The 21,738-nt window shown below is 39.5% G+C and overlaps 1 protein-coding gene across 1 annotated transcript in view; it reads left to right on the top strand.

The window, feature by feature from the left end:
* Nucleotides 1-20,579, top strand: part of LOC106875458 (uncharacterized) — a 34,645-nt gene extending 14,066 nt beyond the window's left edge. Inside the window, exon 2 of the mRNA XM_089338404.1 lies at nt 8,249-20,579. Within this exon, the coding sequence (XP_089194530.1) occupies nt 8,385-19,331 (10,947 nt within the window). The 5' untranslated portion in view covers nt 8,249-8,384 and the 3' untranslated portion in view covers nt 19,332-20,579. The remainder of the gene's footprint in view (nt 1-8,248) is intronic.
* The last annotated feature ends 1,159 nt before the right edge of the window (nt 20,580-21,738 follow it).

The following is a 21,738-nucleotide window of genomic DNA, read 5'->3' on the forward strand; positions in this document are numbered from 1 at the left end:
CGTTAGGATCTGGAGTCTATAGACAACAGTGCAATAGGTGCAGTGAGTTTACTCATGTGTGACCCTGATAATATGCTGTGTTTTCAGTCAGTCACTTGTGAATGTATGCATAACTGGAGGAACAAATCTTTATTTAGTTTAGTGAGTATGTATACGTTGTTATACATTGTAAACAATAGCACTATCACTGACCCTACCTTGGTAGTTTCACTATTTGTGGAGGCGCAATGGCCCAGTGGTTAGGGCAGCGGACTCGCGGTCGTAGCATCACGGTTTCGATTCCCATACCGGGCGTTGTGAGTGTTTATTGACCGAAAACACCTAAAAGCTCCACGAGGCTCCGGCAGGGGATCGTGGCGAACCCTGCTGTACTTTTTCACCACACCTTTCTCTCACTCTTACTTCCTGTTTCTGTTGTGCCTGTAATTCAAAGGGCCATCCATGTCACACTCTGTGTCACGCTGAATATCCCGAGAACTACGTTAAAGGTACACGTGTCTGTGGAGTGCTCAGCCACTTGCACGTTAATTTCACGAGCAGGCTGTTCCGTTGATCGGATCAACTGGAATCCTCGTTGTCGTAACCGACAGAGTGCTAACTAAGAAAGTTTCACTATTTAAATACCTGTAGATCTCTCAAATCCTGGAAATTTTATATATGTGTATATATATATATATATATATATATATATATATGCATCATTGATGAAGCATCCCAGTGTATCCATCATCTGTCTTAAAACAATTTATATATATGTATATTTTTTTATGATGATATATATATATATATATATATATATATATATATATATATATATATATATAGTTGAATGAATAGACACCAATACTTATTTTTTCAGCTTGGTACTTATTCTATCAGTCTCTTTTGCTGAACCACTCAGTTATGGGGATGTAAACACACCAACACCTGTTGTCAAACTGTGATGGCGGGGACAAACACAGAAACAAAGGCACACACACACCTATATGACAGGCTTCTTTCACTTTTTATCTACCAGATCCACTCACAAGTCTTTGGTCACACTGGAGCTATAATAGAAGACACTTGCCCAAGGTATCGTGTAGTGGGACTGAACCTGAAACCATGTGTTTGGGAAGCAAACTTCTTATATCTATTTATACATTGTTTTAAGATACATCTTGCGAATGCTCTGGGATGCATCGTCAGTAATGTTTCCTGGGTCTCATGAGGTTTTGGGTTTTCCAGCATCAGGCTCCCTCATCCAGTTGACTCATCTGGGATCGATGATGTCCCAGCATGCACCTCAATAACAGCAAACCACTGGTCTGCCCTCTTTATCCAAAGCCACTTAGTGGCTTTCACTGCAGCTTAAGGTAATGGAATTTGTAACCCCACCTCCCCTTTTGCTGCTCCAGTAACTCCACACCTAGTCAGAGCTTTGTAGAATGAATGCCCCACAAAACCTCAACATGCCACTTCTGTTGCTTGCCTGCCTGCCTGTATTTCTGCACTTCTCTACCAGTTCCTGGTATATATAATTAAATAGTGTTATTTCAATTGATAGAGCATGGTAATTAATCAGTGTTCATTACTCCTTATAAATCAGTTCTATATCTAAGAGATGAGGAATTATGTACATTATTTACATTTGACGGATATTTGTCCTCATCTTGTTTGTTGTTAACACAACGTTTCGATTGATATACCCTCTAGCCTTCATCAGGTGTCTTGGGAAAATTTCAAACCTGGGTTCTCATTCCTAAGATATTTTTCCGATGTTGTTGTTGTTGCTGTTGCTGCTGCTGTTGTTGTTGTTGTTCAGGTCACTGCCTAGAACTGAACTCGGAATTTTGGGATTAGTAGCCCACGCTCTTAACCTCTACGCCATATGCCCGTGAGCATATGGCATAGTGGTTAATAGCGATCTAAGATTCCAAGTTCGATTCTAGGCAGTGACCTGAATAATAATAATAACACCGAAAAATACCTTTGGAATGAGAACCCAGGTTCGAAATTTCCCCAAGACACCTGAAGAAGGCTGGAGGGTATATCAGCCAAAACATTGTGTTAACAACAAACAAGATGAGGACAAATATCCGTTGAATGTAAATAATGTACATGATGTCCTTATAAATCATTGTGTATTCAACTTTCAGTTGAGTATTGAGCTCTATTTCATCATCACCATCATCATCATTTAACTTCTGATTTCCAAGTTGGAGTCTGGACAGCTCCCAGCTAACCAACTCCATGTCAAACTGTCCAACCCACGTTGTGACAAGGTTTCTTCATCTGGATGCCCTTCCTAACACCAGCCACTTAGCGGAGTGTGCCTGGTGCTTTTCACATGTCACTGTCACGGGTGCACTGATGCAGCACCTGCATGGGTGCGTTAACGCCGCACTGGCACAGGTGCTTTTTCAGTGGTGCCAGCACCTGAAGCGACAAGCCTGTATGTGTGGAAAACAGTGATTTCACTCAGCTTGATGTGTTTTATCAAGTACAACAAATCATTACATCTCCCAATCTCTTGTCATCTCAGTGGGACCCACTGTCCGAAGATCCTTTCCCACCACTTTATCCCACATCTTCATGGGTCTACCCCTTCCACCGGCACCCTCCACAATTAGAGCTCGGCACTTCTTTATGCAGCTGCCCTCATCCCTCCAATTTTCATTTGGTATATATTACATATAATTGAATAATTTAAATAGTGTATATCCAAGGGCAAAATAAAACCGCCAAGTTTGTCCAAGTGTTATAACAACAACATAATTATTTTAATGTTTCACTAATGAATATTATTTGTATGCTACATGATAATCATTTACATAAATGGTGGCATTATCCTATTATACAATTGTTTAGGTAACGTTTATTGCATAATGTACCAGAAATTGCTTGTGAAATGTGTAAGATTGAGCAATTCAATATGTTGTCATAAAAGCACTTAAACTCTCCTGTTTTATTCTGCTCTTGTAAATAAACATATATGTATACTTATATATGTATGTATATGTATATATATCTATATATACATACATATATATCAGGCATGTGCCTTGAGTAATTACTCAGAGTAGGCAGTTGGTGACTTATATGTAGTAAAATATACCAAAAATAAGCTAAACACAGGCGTGCGACTGAGTTGGAGGCAGATTTACTTGTCTTTATAGCATGTAAAGAAAATATTATAAGAATGTACGCGGCACGTGTACTACAGCAGTATTATGCGTAGCTTATATACTGAGATTGAAAAGCATGGATGAATTATGCCTGCCTAATCTATAAAGAAATATAATATTCTGTATTTTATACATAGTAATCAGAGCAATGTTCATGATTTTGCTCCAGTCCACTCAACTGGCAAAAATGAGTAACGCTGCGATGGATTGGCGTCCTGTCCAGCTGGGGAGCACATAGGCCATTGAAACCGGGTAACCGGGCCCATGAGCCTGGCTAGGCTTTAAAAGGGTGTATTTATTTATTTTTATAGATAATATATATGTATGTATGTAAATAAATAAGTACGAGACAATGAACAAAAATAGAAAACAGGTCAATGGGGGTGCAAGTTTTAACAAATGCATTAGTTTAATGCTTAAAAAGAGGGGAGTTTCGGTAAAGAAACAGTAAAAAGTTATTCAATAAAACCACAGTCTTTGATTACTGCCTTGATACATTTTCTGAAACAACTAAATGCATTGATCATGCAGTCTTTAATCATGTTGGCTGTAAGCAAGCTACTTACCAAACAGCCACTGCTGCGCCTACTTACCACACAGCCACTCCTATATATATATATTTCTCATTGCTCACCTATGTTCAACTTCCTCCCCTTTTTTTTCTCTCTCTACCACTCTCTCTCCCTACCCCTCGCTGGTCACATGTTACCGGCTCCTGCTTTCTTTCTTCTCATGGCCACTGCCAATCTAGCAGGAACTTTCTTCTCTCTTTCCCTCAAGTTCGTCACATCACAGGGTTCAGTATACATATATTTTTTTCACGCCTGGCCTAACAGCCGTTCTTGTTTATTTTCACTGTTTCATTTTACCTGTCGTGTTTTCTGTTTGCCACTTAATTCCTCCAAATTACAAATTTCATTTAATTTGTTTTCGCGGGAAGAGCTATTCTAACAATGCATCCTGCCCTAACTCTTCGAAACGCTTAGTTTAGAATAGGGGCAGCTGATGAAGGAAATATTCTCTATGTGGCTTGTGTGTTTTCTGTGCTCTGTTTATGTTCTGTTTTTCATTTTGTCCATGTTTTTTTGTGACGTCCTGTACACATATATGCATCTATATATACATGTAGATGTAGGTATGTACATACATGTACGTATATATGCATATACTCACATATTATTTGTATTATATATATATATATATATATATATATATATATATATATACTTTCGCTACAATGAGAAGTTGGTGTTGAGAGAGAAATATAGCGACAGAGGAAGAGAGAGTGTGCATGTATGAAATATAGATAGATGTCACTATACTAATTAAGCAAGCTTTGATTGGAAGCAGGGATAAGAGATAGAAGATACAGTGTACTTGTGTCTAAAAAAAAATAATCAAGTGATGTGATACGTGGCTATTCTAATCAGAGGGAACTTTAACTGTGAAGGGCCATCCAGTAATCAGGCAAATACGGTATTTTCTTATTAATGATTTAACCTTAAAAAGGGTGAAAAAAATATATATGTTGCCATGAAAAAAGCCATAAAAAATCGCAGATGATATTTATGATTCCACGAATATGCCGTGGTTTCCACGAGCAATTATTGGTTCTGTGAATAACTTGGACCGCTAATGCTGAACCGCGAATAATCAAGGGTACACTGCATAGTAACAAAAGGGTTAATCTTTGCATGTGTTTCACTACATAAAAAACAATACGTATATCTGTAAGTTTCTTTATTGTTGTTATTGCATTACATCTTTTTATTCTTTTACTTGTTTCAGTCATGTGACTGTGGTCATGCTGGGGCACCACTTTGAAGGGTCTTAGTCAAACAGATCAGCCCCAGGGCTTATTTTTTGAACCTGGTGCTTATTCTATTTGTCTCTTTTGCCAAACCACTAAGTTACAAGGATGCAAATGCACCAACACCGGTTGTCAAGTGGTGGTGGTGGTGGGACAAACACAGACACAAAGACACACAGATATATACATATATACATATCTATCTATCTATCTATCTATCTATCTATCTATCTATCTATCTATCTATATATATATATATATATATATATATATATATATACACATACATATATGTGGTGGGCTTCTTTCAGTTTCTGTCTCCCAAATCCATTCAGAAAGCTTTGGTTGGCCTGAGGTTCTGCTAGAAGACACTTGCCCAAGGTGGGGGCTTAACCCAGAACCATGTGATTGGGAAGCAAGCTTCTTACCACACAGCCACATCTGCATTTTCTCTTTTTTTAATGGATGCCCATGATTCTGTCGCCATCCAATCCCATCATTATGAATTTGAATTAGGAGCATGAGTATCAGTAAATCTTTCATTAGCTAATTACACAACCATGGATGCCACCCTGGTGGATGCATTGTAATTACTCTTGTGATAAATCTTGGTAATCCAGACTGTTGATCTTCTAAGATTCCTCCACTCAGCACCAGTGTCAGAAGCACCATTAAGCTCAATTAAGCTCTTCCGCTACCCCTTCATAATCCACCATGCTGCAATCCCATGACTTCAATGTATCCCTGACAGAGTAGCTGCATGGGTGCTGCACCTTGCCAAAGAGCAACCCATAACTAAGCAGGGTACAGTTGTCACTCTGTGAGGTATTTTCATAATACCTGCATACCTGATGTATATACATTCCCCAAACTCTGCCAAATCAGACTGGAGCCTGGTGTTGCCATCCGGTTTCACCAGTCCTCAGTCAAATCGTCCAACCCATGCTAGCATGGAAAGCGGACGTTAAACGATGATGATGATGATGATGATGACTACTGGGTGACTGGTATTATGAAGGGCATCCAGCTGTAAAAATCTTGTTTCTTTATTTCCCACAAGGGGACAAACAAGAACAGACAAAAGAATTGATTACATCGAACCCAGTGCGTAACTGGTACTTACTTTATCGACCCCGAAAGAATGAAACGCAAAGTCGACCTCAGCGGAATTTGAACTCAGAACGTAACAGCAGACGAAATACTGCTAAGCATTTCGCCTATCCAGCTGTAAAAATTTTGCCAATACAGTCACAGACGTCTGGTGCAAGCTTCTGCCTGGTTGGCTCCTATCAAACTATCCCACCCATGCCAGCCTGGAAGTGGATGTTAAATGATGATGATGATGATATATATATATTTATACACACATTTATCCTATGAACCAGACTGATCTATGAGTAAGAATACTGGTGTCATGTAAAGACCGCCCTGTACACTCTGTAAAGTGGTTGGCATTAGGAAGGGCATCCAGCCATAGAAACGAAGCCAGAAATAGACTATGGGACCTGATGTGGTCCCTGGCCTTACCGCTTCCTGTTAAGCAGTCCAATGCATGTCAGCATGGAAAATGGATGTTAAATATTGATGATGATGATGATGGCTTATTGTTTAGCACAATAGCAGTAACCAGCAAAGCCCACGGTACATTGAACAACAATGGTAAAGGTGGGTAGAATGTGTCTGTAAACTTCTACTTTGATCTTGTGGTCACACCATGAGATATATCGAGCTTTCATGAGAAACCAGCGTATGTACCATTAAGGGGATCTTCAAGCTCCTTTTTTATAATCCAGGTTGTTGCTCTATAGAAAACAAAATGCTCTCTACACATGCTTTGAAGGAAAAAAGCCTTGTTGACTTTGAAGTACTTTGAAGTGCTAGATGTTTTGAAGCTTGTTACGAGTGCTCCAGGCTTGCCCCTCACATGCAAGGAAGTTTTTCTGACTGTCAGCAGCATAGGACCCTATTGAGTCGTGTGCCATTGTTGGAATAAATTGACAGGTAAACAGAGTGATCAGGTATTCGGTCTTCTTTATAATGAGAAACAAAAACAAAAAAAAATGACCTTGGCAGCAGCATTCTGAAGGCATCTTAACAAGACCTGTGCATCACACAGTTAATTAGTTGTGAAAGCAAGATCATCAGCATAATGAACGTCTCCCCCCCCCACACACACACACTCTCTCACACATGCACACACATTCTCTCTCACACACTCTCTCTCTCTCTCTCTCTCACACACACACACACACACACTCTCTCTCCCTCTTTCTCTTTCTCCATCTTTCTCTTTCTCCATCTTTCTCTTTCTCCATCTTTCTCTCCCTCTTTCTCTCTCCCCCTCTCTCCCTCTCTCTCTCTAGATGATTTGATCACTTGTACTTCATGAATGCATCGACCACATTCGGATGGTGCTTTTTACGTGCCACCAGCACAGGAGCCAGTCGTATATACGATGGGCTTCTTTCAGTTTCCGTCTACCAAATCTACTCACAAGGCTTTTGTCAGCCCAAGGCTATAGTAGAAGACACTACCCAAGGTGATATATATGTATTGTGAAGACTGGTGGCTCGGTGGTTTGGCTATTTTGCTCACATTTGTATGGTCGTGAGTTTGATTCCCAGAGGCAGGTTGTGTCCTCGAGCAAGACACTTTTTTTTGACATTCCTCTAGTCCACCCAACTGCCCCAGCATGACCACAGTCCAATGACTAAAACAAGTAAAAAATAAAAGCATAACAAGCATTATTTCTATTTTTAGAAATAATACATTTCTAAATCTCTCAGAGAGATTTATGCAGTAGTGATACAATGAAGTAGTTGTATGCTGTCAACTTAATGTGACAGTCCCCTGAAGGGAATAATACTACTGTTGGTTAGACCTAGGAAGCTGCACCGCTTCCTGTTGGCCTTGACACATTTCCTGTGTCCTTATGTTTACAAGGGGGAGACAAGCACCTCCACCCAGCTAAGCCTGCATCCAGAGACATGCTTCTGAGTCTTTGCTCATCATCAGTCTGGAGTAGCATGACCTGCTAGTCGAAGATGCCTGTCAAGCTACCCCTTGTAAACATAAGGACACAGAAAATGTGTCAAGGCTGACAGGAAGCGGTGCAGCTTCCTAGGTCTAACCAACAGTAGTATTATTCCCTTCAGGGGACTGTCATATTAAATTGACAGCACACAACTACTTTATTTCTATGTTGATGTAAATGTCAGTGTCTTTTATAGTTCATATATTTTCATTTTGTCTGTTTTTTTTTTTTTTTTAGATGTCTCCTGTATTGATCAACACATGTTTCAACGTCCAGCCCTTGCTGAATCGTTACTGCTGGCAATCCCCTGAGCTGAGTATTAGCCTCACTAAAGGCTGTAGCAACAAAAAAAACGTTGCTCGGAGCCAAAGTTATGCAACAGAAACTCACAGACCACCTGAAGGTGATTCGACTTAGTGATGAATCAGTGAAGGAGCTACTTGTTTCTAAATCTGGATCTTCGACTCTGGACGTAAACTTCATTCCGAAACCATTTCTACTTGCAGAAAACTGTGAGGTTAAGAAATCAGTGAAAAACATCTGCGATCAAAGTGTTTTGCTTGAATTCAGAATGGCTGCTGATAAACAACTGACAATCGAAGACCTTATGAAATGCTGTAATTGTCAGGGATATTTTGAAAAAGATCTTTTTGAAACTCATTCTATCAGCTGCAAATCTGGGACATCTGTTCTTCCTTCAAAGGAATTGCTCAAATCATTAAAAGCAACCAATTCCCTTTCTAGCACCAAAGACTCAACCAAAGATAAACCAGTCAATGACTTAGAGCAATTTAACAGATCATCTCCTCAACCAGTTTCAAATTCTGCTGATTCATCACCAATATCTGTATTAGATTCTTCAGAAGAAGACTGTTGTGTTATTTTCCAAAATCAAAATGAAATGTATATTAAAGGACATGGCTTTCCGCAAGCGAAATCCAGTTCTCTGCCTTTAGAAGCTGCACCAAAAGATGTCACCACCAATGCTTCTCAATCGCCTGTTACAGATGACTTGATTCAGACTAACAACAAGATTGTTAATAAAATTATTCACAGAAATATCATCAGAAATGGTATCAAGTCACACAATGGTAAAAGTTATACTAATTCTTGCGGCCGTTCAAAAACAAGCAAGTATAACCAAAAGAATGTGTGGCCTTGTTTGTTTTGTGGAATAACTCAGGCAAAATTAGCACGGCACATACAATTGAAGCATCGAAATGAAGAGCGTGTCCTTAAAGCCCTTCAACTGCCAAAACCACAGCAACGAGATGCTTTCAATAAGTTTAAAAAGGAAGGAATTAGTAATGCTGTATCATTTCGGAAGTCCCAGAATCACAGTCGTATCGGTAATATGGTATCTAAAGCTTTCTACAAGAAACTACCGCGGCCTTGTTTTTACTGTGGGTTGATGCAAGCCAATTTAACTCGTCATATCCAATTAAAACACAAAGATGAAATACGGGTTCAACAGGCTGTGGCTCTGCCAAAGTTATTCCAGAGGAATGCTTTTGATGAAATGAAGAAAGATGGCATCAAAAAACAAAACATCCGACGCCTATCTGAGCTCTCAAAGTGTAACAAGCTGGTCAAAAAGTCTTTTGCTGCTGCTATTTCTAGCCTCCACGATAACGTTATCCTGTGCTGTCCACACTGTAATTATTCTGTTCACAAGGATGTCTTATCACAGCATATGAAGACTTGCAGGCCACTTGCTGCTTCAAATGGATCTGTGTTGACATTAGATTTAGCTGATAAACAAGGTTGTGAAAGTAATTATTCTAAACAGAATTTGCAATGCCAAGTTCCTAGTTTAGATGTAAATTTGGTTGAAGAAGGGCACAATATCTGCAAGATTGGCATTTTAAACAAAACAAGGAATAATAGGAGAAAAGATTTACCAAACAATAATGCTGCACTTCGGAAACCATGCATATCAGATGTACACCATACTAAATCGACAGGAAACGCTGAAAGTTTGGGATTAGCACCGACTGTTGAGAGAGATTATTTTAATACCAGAGTGTGTCCAGACAATTTAGAGTATTGTGAAGATGAAAGAAACGATTTAGAAGTGTCTTTTTCTGTAAAAACTACAAACCATGAAGATAAATTAAAAGATGTACTTAAATTTAGTGATACTGATTCTATTTATGTGGATGAGATTCTGATTGAACAAAGCAAAGACAAAGTAACACTGAACTTTGGTAAATCAGATTCTGACCTATATAGTAAAACTGACCATATTCAGAAGAATAAAAGCCTTGAATTTGTTAGTTCAGAGTGTGACTCACTCCATAACAAGTTGGAAACTGTTATAATCAAAACTCCACATTGTAAAGAAAGCTTGCATTGCTCTACATTGAAAGAGTTCCACACTTCACCTCATTCTAAGAACACAAATACTTTTGAAACTGTTGCCTTATCACCGTTTTCTAAACCATTTTCCTCTGAAGATGATAGCAGCTTTGTCAAACAAAAAGTAAATAGTTACCAGGATAGTGATCTGAATAATGTCTATATCCAACATCACGCAGACAAAGAAATGTCTTTAAAACCATCGAATGTTACCCATCGTTTTGGAAATGGCCCGTACAAGTTACTGAATCCCAAAACCGTGGAAAACATCGATGAAGGCAAAATTTACAAACGTCCTGCTCGTCTATGCCCATTCTGTGGAATAATGCAGGCAAAACTGAGTCGTCATATAAAGTTGAAACATAAACATGAAGAGTGTGTGAAACAGGCATTGAAACTACCTCTGCACGAACAGCGTAATGCTTTTAATGAATTCAAAAGACAAGGAATTTTGAAGGAAAATATGCGTAGAATTAACAGTCTTTCTGAATCTGATTGCCTTATCATAGAGAGAATTCCTTATGGACATATATCAATGGTTGTGTGTCCTTATTGTAAAGAATCTCAGCCTAAAGAAGACATTAACCAACACATTGTTACTTGTAAGTCTGTTCCATACTCCCTCGATACTTCCAGTCAGCTTTCTAGCCAAGGACCAAATTCTGACAACAGTAGTTCTAAATCCTTTGATAACGTTGACATCCAGCCATCTTCTTTAGCAGCCATGTCTACTTCATCATCATCACCACCACCATCTTTTGTATCTCCTGTTGAGAGGAATGATGAAAATGATAGTCAACGAGGTGTCTTAGACAACATCAGTGAGTTGCAGAATATACAAGATTATAATATTGCACCGCCAAGTAGCAAGAAAATCAAAACCATTTTCATTGCGCCAGAAGAAATTAATGTTGGAGACAGTGAAGTAAAGTTGATAGATGAAATCGACCAGACAGAAATAAGCGATTCCTCAAATAAACAGCATCTTCTAAATTCAGAGACTATTGTATTAAAGGAAGAAATTCTTGAAATTCCACCAGATTCTTGCGACCATTCTGATGATGTGACTGACTACAGTGTTCAACTATCTAATGCCAACCAAGCAACAGCATTGTTTTTGAAGTCTGAATTGAATAATGATATGTTCCAGCAAACAAGAGACCAAACCTCTGAGAAGCAACTTCTGTCATCAATCTCAGAGGAAATGGAAACTTACAATGATAGTAATGATAATAATAATAATAATAATGATAATAATAATAATAATATTAATACTGATAATAATAATGGCAGTGGGATTGTGAAAGAAGAGGTCGCTAATGAAGACATACAACTGATGTCTCCAGTTTCAATCTCAGATTCATCTGATGAAGATGCAACTTCTGGTCACAACTGTATCTCAGGCTCTTCGGTATTTGATAAGCATCTATCAGTCAAGAGTCAGGCGAATGTCATAACAATAGAGGAACAAACAGGTTTTGCTGGCAACAAACTGAGAACTTACAAAAAACCGTCTCGACCATGTTTATTCTGTGGTATTATGCAAGCAAAATTAACGAGGCATATCAAGTTAAAACACAAGGATGAAGAACGCGTTAAAGAGGCACTGCGGTTGCCACAGTCAATGCAACGTAGGATTTTTAACCAGTTTAAGAAGGAAGGCATCATGAAAGAAAATGCTAAAAGGTTAACAGAACAAGAACAGTATCAGGAATTAATTCCTGAGTGTACATTCCAGCCTGATTCCTCTCTATGGCTTGTCTGCAGTAACTGCAATGTATTTGTAAAGAAAGATGCGATGAAGGAACATATGCAGTGTTGTAGCCTTGCACTTTCTAATTTTAATACAACTGATTGGTCCTATGAGCAAGAAATGTTCACACATTCCCCTGTTGAAAGTTTTCCTGGTGAAGGGCCAAACAAAAGTATTTCCGTGTCTTCTCCTTCGTTGAAAGAAACTGATCAATCTTTTAATTCTACTTGGCAATATCAACAGGAATCAGATATTCCTTGCTCTGATGATGCCAAGGAGCCGAATTCGGGGCCTTTTATGAATTTAAAGTTGAAAAAAGAAGTTGAAGATTTAGAAGATGAAAATTGCAGTGCAGAAAATACATTGCTACATGAAGATGATATCAAATTCCAAAGTAACCCGATCCGGATTGAACCAATAACTGCTGTGTCAAACGAGGATTTTGAGGTGAAATACAAACCTGATTTAGATGATAATTCTTTTGAGAATGGAATCACCGAAAACCCGTGTGATCCCAACGCTGAATCAAACCATGATGTAGATAACTCTCAGGAGAATATATTAAAAGACTATGAACAAACTCTGAGTAATACAGAATGTAAATCTGAAAATTTAGAAAGCAGAGAGCTAATTGAAACCAATACTCTCCTTAAACAAGAAATGAGTGTTTCACTTTCTGTTTCTGATGCTTTTGATGATGCTGATAAAAGTGATGTTGTTTCTGTCAATAATCCATCTAAGCCACATCTTCCGTTGAATGGTTCAAAACCTTCAAGTAGTTCCATTGTTAAATGTAATCAAAGTTATTTTGGTAGATCTTACAAGAAACCCTCCCGTCCATGTCCGTTTTGTGGTGTAATGCAGGCCAAACTCACTCGGCACATCAAACTCAAACACAAAGATGAAGAGCGGGTGAAGGAGGCGATGAGCTTATCCCAGCCGTCACAAAGGCATGCATTTAATCAATTTAAGAAAGAAGGCATTTTGAAAAATAAATTATCTCAAATGGAAACTTGGTTTGACAAAGAACACAAGATAGTTGGTCAAGTGTTGCCATCTTGTCAACAGAATGCTGTGTGTAGCGGTTGTGATCAAATTATACCAATGGAGAACCTAAGTGATCATATGTTTCTCTGTGGCCGTGCGCACCTGCAATTAACTGATACGGTTACCGTTCAGCCAGTGACAGAACTCCCCTCCAAACCTGATACAATGGATAATTATGAAAATGGCATGGATAAAGATGATGACAATGGTTCTGTGTTTGAGTCAAATGAGGACCTCCCCACAACATCTGTTGAAGTTGTCAACAGTGATGAAACTAAGGAGGTGTATATTATTCGATTGGATGCACCAATGAAATCAGATAGTGAAAACAGCCATGCTACCATCAAAAGACTTTGTGATAGTTCTGATGCCAACCACAGAAATATGGATTTTGAAAACAGAAAGGAAGTTCCAAACATTACTATAATTGAAGAATCCTTAACCATTGTGGACCCTAAAAGAGTTCCTGAAATGCCAGATGCTGTAAGACCAAAAAGAAGCCTATCTGATCTTTCAGACAATGATTGTAATCTCATTCCAGATAATATCTCTGAGCAGGAAGCTAAATTTAATCTATCTTTGGAAGAACAGTCATCAATTACAAAGGAAAACAAAATGAATAACACAATCCAGCAACAGTCCAATAATGCTCTGAGAGTGTACAAGAGGCCTTCTCGGCCTTGCCCATTTTGTGGTGTAATGCAGGCCAAACTAACACGTCATATTAAATTAAAACACAAAGGAGACAGGAGAGTAAAAGCTGTCCTGCAGCTACCACAACTTTTGCAGCTGAGAGCCTTTAGTCATTTCAAACGAGAAGGCATCATGAAAGATAAACTCCGTCGAATGGGTGAATCTTCGATGTTCATGGATAGTGATGCTATTGAAGACATTGAGAGAAGGACATCCAGAAAGCTTGTTGGTGGTGGAAGACCTTTGCACTCGCAAGGTTCTAACTGTCCACACTGCAAGAAGCCTTTTGCGAAAAGCACACTGAGAAGACACATTGCAAAGTGCAAGTTCAAATGTGCAGACAGTGCAACTGTATCTACTTTGCAGTCAAACAGAAACATAAATCATGGCAGCGGTGCCATGAATAGTTGCAACAGGGGCACTAGTTTATCCCCATTTACAGCTGTATCAACAGATTGCTATCAGTTAGCAAATAATGTCGCCAGTTCACCCAAGAATCCCACTGTTATGTTACAGAAAGGGAATTCTGTCAGATCGATTAAGAAATCTGCTAATGAAGGAGATAGAAATGTTGAAAATATCATGTCTGTAGTTTCTGATTTTGATTTTAAAAGAAATTCTTCTAGTTCTGTTGTTAGAAATCAACAAGAACCATCATCTTGTTGTAGTGCTGATGTCCCTGGTGATAACCTACATGAAAGGCATAAAGAAGATAGGCACGACCAAGAGAGCCAGAAGTTTCTGGCTTTTCATTCGAACCATCACAAGAATCAGGAACAGAAACCGTTTGGTAGTAGAAAAATCGACAAACCTGAAAACCATTCCAATAGAAACTATAGACTACCTGCTGCAACCGGTTCTGTTGTTTTAGATATGGACTGTAGGCAGCAGCAGCATAAACAAATCAATGAATTTGATGAAAACCTGTTGAAATCAACTGCTTCTTCTGTAAAAACGAAAAAGTCTCCTTTGGAAAATGAATCACTTGCTCAAGCTAGGGAGTCGTCCAAAATCATGGGTTTGAATGAACATATTATTCCGAGTCACACCCTAATTGACAGATTTTCAGAGAAGCAGATTGCAAATGAAAGTCTTGTTCATCCTGAGATGAAAGGTATTTCAGACCCCTCACCTGAGGTTTGGTCAAGCCAGGCTGAGTGCAACAGACAAAGCAATTCAATTGAAACTCCATTTGGAACAGGTTGTCTAGACACTACCAGAAATCAACAGTTTTGTTCTTATCAAATGAACACTGGTAAATCTGGCCACGAATCTCTTCCAAAACTTTTGGAACCAATGGACAATTCTGAAGTGAAAAATAATAAATTTACTTGCCCTTCCCAAGACACCTTTTTTCTAAATAACATTAATATCAAAACGGAAAAACCATGTTCCCCAGTTGAAGACTTAACTTTTAGTGCTTTAGCCATGGAACAAATGTCTTCCCTTATTCAAGATGATTCTGGTCGAGATAACCACTTTTCTAAATATCCCGAGTTGAATGCAATGGTTGATTCCAAAGTGAATTCCTCTTTCATTTCTCATCCAGATATTAGTAGGACCGAGTCTCAGATAACGCTTTATGGTTTAGAAACGCAACCTTCTTACGGTTTGCCACCCATGTTCCCATCTAAAGATACCAATACTTCTTTGTCACCTGTAGCTTCAAACAAAACCAACATATTGCCACCGCTCCCAGACGAAGACTTCAAATTTGATCCTGCAAATATGTATTTATCATATGATTCTCAGGGAATATCCGTAGTAAACTACCAACCTGTTAACGACAGCATCACGGCTGTTGGGAGTAGTTCTAGTGGCAATGGATGCAGTGCAACTACGAGTGGACAGAAGAGTTCACAATCATCATCACCAAGACGTTTGGGAACAAACACTGGCGGACGCAGCAACGTCAGCCTTAATTCCGGAAGAGGCACCTCTTCGAATCGGAAACCTCCCACACCATGTCCATTCTGTGGCGTGAAACAAGCCAAATTAAAGCGCCATATTCAGTTACGGCACAAAGAAGAGGAACGTGTCAAGGAAGCACTAAAATTGCCTCCAAATCTTCAGCGGGATGCATTTCACCAGTTCAAGGAAGAAGGACTGGCAAACGAACTAAAGCGAGCCAATGAAAATAACATGGTGACAAATACCAGTTCTAGTGTTCGGAATGACATCGCCAACCAAAAAGGTTCAGTTTCAAAAGTACTCTGTCCTCTCTGCGACACATATTATGAGAAAGATGTCTTACAAATGCATATGATTGGTTGTAGTTCAGCTCTGTCCAATTTCAATGCTTCTGATTGGCTGACGAATTCTGTTCCCGACCTTGAGCTAAGTACCGAGGCAGATACGGAACAGTCGTCTGAAACTATGGCTTCTTTGAATCAGATATCACTGCCAACATCATTACTGAAAGAGGAATTCGATGCACCTCCTGTTTCCGGTTCCAACGCCATGATGTCTCCCTACAAAGATTTCTCGTCTTATATTACTGCTTCCACCCAACCAGAGCAAGAATCACATCAACAACAACAACAACAACAACAACAACAGCAGCAACATCAGCAGCATCAACACCAACAACAGCAGCAGCATCAACACCAACAACACCAACAACAACAGCATCAACAGCGGCAGCAGCATCAACAGCAGCAGCAACAACAACAACAGCCCCATCAACAGCAACACCAACAGCAACACCAACAGCAGCAACATCAGCAGCATCAACACCAACAACAGCAGCAGCATCATCAGCAACAGCATCAGCAGCAGCAACACCAGCAGCAGTTACAAACTCAACAATATCTCGCGACACAAGACACAGACATGTTTGGTGGCGGCAACCCATTTGCGTCAAATGTCGATGGATGTCACATGGACTTTCGGATGGAATCGGTCGACAACAGTCCCAGGAATTCCTCTATGCAGCCGTTCAACGTCTCCACTTTCGGTTGCAGTTCTGTCGAAGAGAATTCGTCTTGCGATTCCTCCTGGAACCACAAGAGACCGAATTCGCTCAGCCATCAGCAACACCAACAACAACAACAACAACAACATCATCATCATCATCATCAACAACAGCACCATCTTCATCAACAACAACAACAACAACAACAACAGCAGCATCATCATCAACAACAACATTACCATCAGCATCAGCAGGAACAACAACAACAACAACAGCACCAACAACAGTATCTTTCACAGGAAAACTTATACCAAGGTAGCGGTCAGCAACCGTCTTTATATATAAAGGCTGGCAAACCTGAAGCCATGTCCAGTCTAGCATTTTCTGGTACAGAAAACTTTATGTTGATACCACCACCACCAGCACCGTCATCACATTCCCCAGTAAACATGCCTTCTTCATCTCCAGCAATAATGTCATCTCCTCTGTATGAGATCAATGGTGTCCAGAATAAGTGGTCCCATGCTGAAGGTAGCCAGCCTTGTGCCATTGGAGTGTTAGAAGAAGGGGCCACGTCTATAAAGCGTCAAAAGTTCAACAGCACATCTCCGTCTCCCTCATCGACTTCTCCCCTCGATTTCAACCATTCGCCCTTCACGCCCCCTCCAAACAGTTCCGTGGTCGGGCGGCACTGCTCACAGACATTGCAGCCGCCACCTCCACCACCACCACCACCTCTTCTTCAACAACAACAACAACAACAGCAACAACAACACACTGCACCACTTTCCTCAAGAAATTGCCAAAGCTTTACAAATGCTGAGGACGGGTTTTCACCCGTAATGTCGTATAATATTCCAGACCAAAGTGTCATGGCTTCCGCAATGTCACGAAGTCGTGCTGCTCGGCTGCACTCTGATCCTGGACACACAGACAGTTTCTGTGACAGCAGTACTGGGTCTGCTTACTTCACTGGGCAGGGAGGCACCATTAGTGCTACTAACAATAACGCAAACCAAAGCAGTATACCTGGTCAGAACTATCCACACAGATCACCAATGTATCAGAACATGGCTGCCAATCCCATTCCCCCATCTCCAAATTCTTTTAATTCTCCTTCCCCTTCTCCGACATCATCTTCGGCATCATCTTCAAAGAATAGTGCCTACCATCATCCTTCAGCTGGCTTGTCAGTGCCTCCACCCTACGGGCTACCAAATCTGTCACCTTCCGCTATTGGGGAAACGTGCAACCTTCCTTATAAGAGTAACAATAGTGGTAGTAGTGCTATTACTACTAGTAGTAGTTGTAGTAATAATAATAGTAGTAGTAGTAGTAGTTGTAATAATAGTAGTAGTAGTAGTGGTGGTGGTGGTGGTGGCAGCAGCAACAGCGGTCAGCGTTGTGGACTCAGCGCTGATAGCGGAGTTGCCGGTGGTGGCAGCGGAGGCTGTGCAGCCGCGGGCGTCCAGTCGACACCGTCGTCACTGCCGGCGCCAGCAGCAGCAGCAGCAGCAGCAGCACCACCACCACCACCAGCAGCAGCACCACCACCACTACCACAGCCATCAGTACCACCACCACCACCACCACCACCACCGCCGCCGCTGTCACAACCACCATCGATACCACCAGTGCCACCATCAACATGTCTACCTCCAGCTACGTCAATGCTGTCACCGTCTCTTTTGCCACCTCCCTCACTACCGCAACCACCACCACTACCACCACCACCACAACCACAACAGCAACCACAACAGCAGCAACAACAGCAACAGCAACAACAAATAATCAGCTCGTCCTCGATGAGTTTATCTCATATGCCATTTGTGAACACCAGTAGCAGCAGCAGCAGCAGTAGTAGTAGTACGAGTAACAGTTGCAATATTACTTGTAGTAGTGGTAGTAGTAGTAGTAGCAATAGCGGTAGTATGGGTAGTAGTAGTAGTATAGCGGGGAATATTAGTACCTGTTGTACAGGAAACAGTAACAATAGTAATAGCAGTAGTTGTAGTAGTAGCAGCAGCAGTAGTAGTAGTAGTAGTGGTGGTAGTTGTAGTGGCAATTGTAGTAGTAGTAGTAGCAGCAACACTGGTGAGTTGTGTCATAACAATGTGAGATTGGGAAGTTCAGTCTGTAGTTGTCATAGTAACAGTGGAAGCTACAGTTGTGAGAGCTGCGAGCGAGACCAAACTGCTGGTTTGGAAGACAGCGAGACTATTGGTTTCGATGGTGGGAGTCACGGTACCGACAAGGGGGAAATATCGTGGGACTGCCTTAGCGCCAATGCTGATATTGGCGGCAGCTGTGACCTTAACGATTTCAGAAAGTTGAAGAGCTACAAAAAGCCGTCCCGGCAATGTCCGTTCTGTGGCGTGATGCAGGCGAAGCTCACGAGGCACATTAAGCTTAAACATAAGGAAGACAAGCGCGTCGTGGAAGCGCTCAGCTTGCCGCAGCCCCTAAAGAGGCAGGCATTCAGCCAGTTTAAAAAAGAAGGTATCATGAAGCAAGCGAGGGACTTTGGTCGTCATCAGAACGAGTCCTCGCCTTGAAGACATTACACTCCCCTCACCCCACCCAAAAAAAATGAAAAAAAAAAATAATAATAATAATTAAAAAATACACACACATACTAGAAGATTTTTAAATAAAAAAGCGTAATTAGCACACAAAAATATTACAAATCTTTCTCTTGGAAATTCAAAATTTGTCAGTAACTTTTTCTTTTTTTTTTTTTTTTTTTTCAAGTCTTAATTATATTTAACTCGGAACTTTTCTTTCAAAACAAACGTTAAAAAAAAAAAGAAAAAAAAAGCTGCTGTAATAATACAAATTCCATTTTTTTTTTTTTTCCTTTACCCCGAATATATTCATTCAGATTTTTCCACCTACCCGCCCACCCCCTTCCTCCACCTCCTCCTATCTCCTCTCCTGGATTATTTTGTAAAAAACTATTTTTATAAGCAATTATTACTCTCCTCCACTGATAATGTTCTCTTTAATTAAACAGTATAGAGCAGGTGTCTTTAAAGTAAGTCGAACGTTTTTTTTTTTTTTTTTTTTTTTTTCCCCCTTAGAGACAAAAAAAAAAGACATTGATTCCTTTCACCCTTGACATTTTCAATACTCAATAACTGTGTTAATATCTGCTTATTTTTATTTTAATCCCTGTGCATAACGTTTTTTTGAAGGGGCCATAAAAAATACCTTCATATTTATTATTTTCATCCTTTTTAATGGCTAAAAGGTAAAATGTCAAAACAAGTACATATAAGCCCCATTTTATCTAAATTTCGGGTCTTTTTACGTGCATACACTTGTATATACATTTTACATTTTACATTACGGGGCAGGTCCTGCTGGTAGAGAACAGATCTCAATTGTCCATGATTATAATCCTTGATACCATTTCTGAGATTCTGTGACAGTTTATCAGTATTTCTTTTGAGTCATCATATTTTAAAAAAAAGTATGATGTTTGTGAATGTATATATATATAATTATATGAATTAGCCTAAGCTTTTTTGTCAATGGGAACTATTTGTATGAAGAGATAAGGTTAAAAAAAGTCAAATTCAAGGGTAAGATAACTCTTGCTTCTAAATTATTCAGGTTGACGACATATAGAGAAGCAGATGATGATGATGAAGAAGAAGAGGAAAAAGAAGAAGAACTTGCCTGAAGCTGACTCCTTCAATTATGTAAAACCATGCTTATAAATAATAAATAATTCCATTTGTTACTTTACATTAAAACTTACCGAAAAAAAAAAAAAAGAAAAAAATGTTTTAAAACCAAAATTTCAGGTTAATTTATTTGGAGGTTCAGATAACTTGCTTTATTACACACACACACACACACACATATATGCACACATACACTTATATATGTATATGTATGTGTATTTGCATATATATATATGCATATATGAAATGAAAACAATTTATTAGGGAAACAATTATGTAATCAACTTATGTGCATACATACATACACACACACAAATACTTATATATATATATATATATATGTGTGTGTGTGTATATGTGCACACATATGCAGTTATATGTACACACACACACATATAGATATACATACATGCACCCTCACATATATGCGTGTGTATATTCACACACATGCACACATATATATATATAAATATATACATACACACTCAGTCACATGCATGTTTGTGTGTGTGTGTTAAATATATTTCTTCAGGTGTATGTATATTATTTTCCTAAAATGTTTGACCAATCATCCATATAAAGTAACAAATGAATATGTGACCAAATCTTGTGTCTTGAATGTATGTGTGTAAGGTAATATCTGCCATTCAGAGTAAAACCTAATTTTGGCCAAATTCTTTGAGCTTCAACTGGTTAGAATCATTTCACTTATTATGAACCTTTTGCGAAAGGCATGAATGCTGTATTTTCTCTGTGACTGTATGTTTGGCGAAATGAAATCATTGTTGTTATGTATATACATATATTCAAAAATGAGGGAAAGGAGTTGATAAAACCCAGGCTTCATATGTTTCATAGCTAGTCGAACCTCAAAAGTAGTAAATTATTGAATGGAGGGGTAGACTACAAGCTACCCTTCAGGCCAGGGATACTTTAATTATATGAAGTTTACATTGTTGCTGGGAGACCCCTTGCTAACTTGTTGGAGATTCAATCAAAATCTATCTATATTTATCAGGCATATGCCATTAGTAATTGCTCAGGGTAGGCAGTTGGCGACCTTTATGTAGTAAAACACTCAAAAAAATAAGCAGAACACAGGCACACGACTGAGTTGATGCAGATCTATTTATGCCAAAATATATATGGAGCCTGGTGTTGCCATCCGGTTTCACCAGTCCTCAGTCAAATCGTCCAACCCATGCTAGCATGGAAAGCGGACGTTAAACGATGATGATGATGATAGATCTATATATGCCGAAAGGTTTGCAAG

This window comes from Octopus bimaculoides, chromosome 20 (assembly GCF_046866305.1).
Source record: "Octopus bimaculoides isolate indiv1 chromosome 20, ASM4686630v1, whole genome shotgun sequence".
Classification (NCBI taxonomy): domain Eukaryota; kingdom Metazoa; phylum Mollusca; class Cephalopoda; order Octopoda; family Octopodidae; genus Octopus; species Octopus bimaculoides.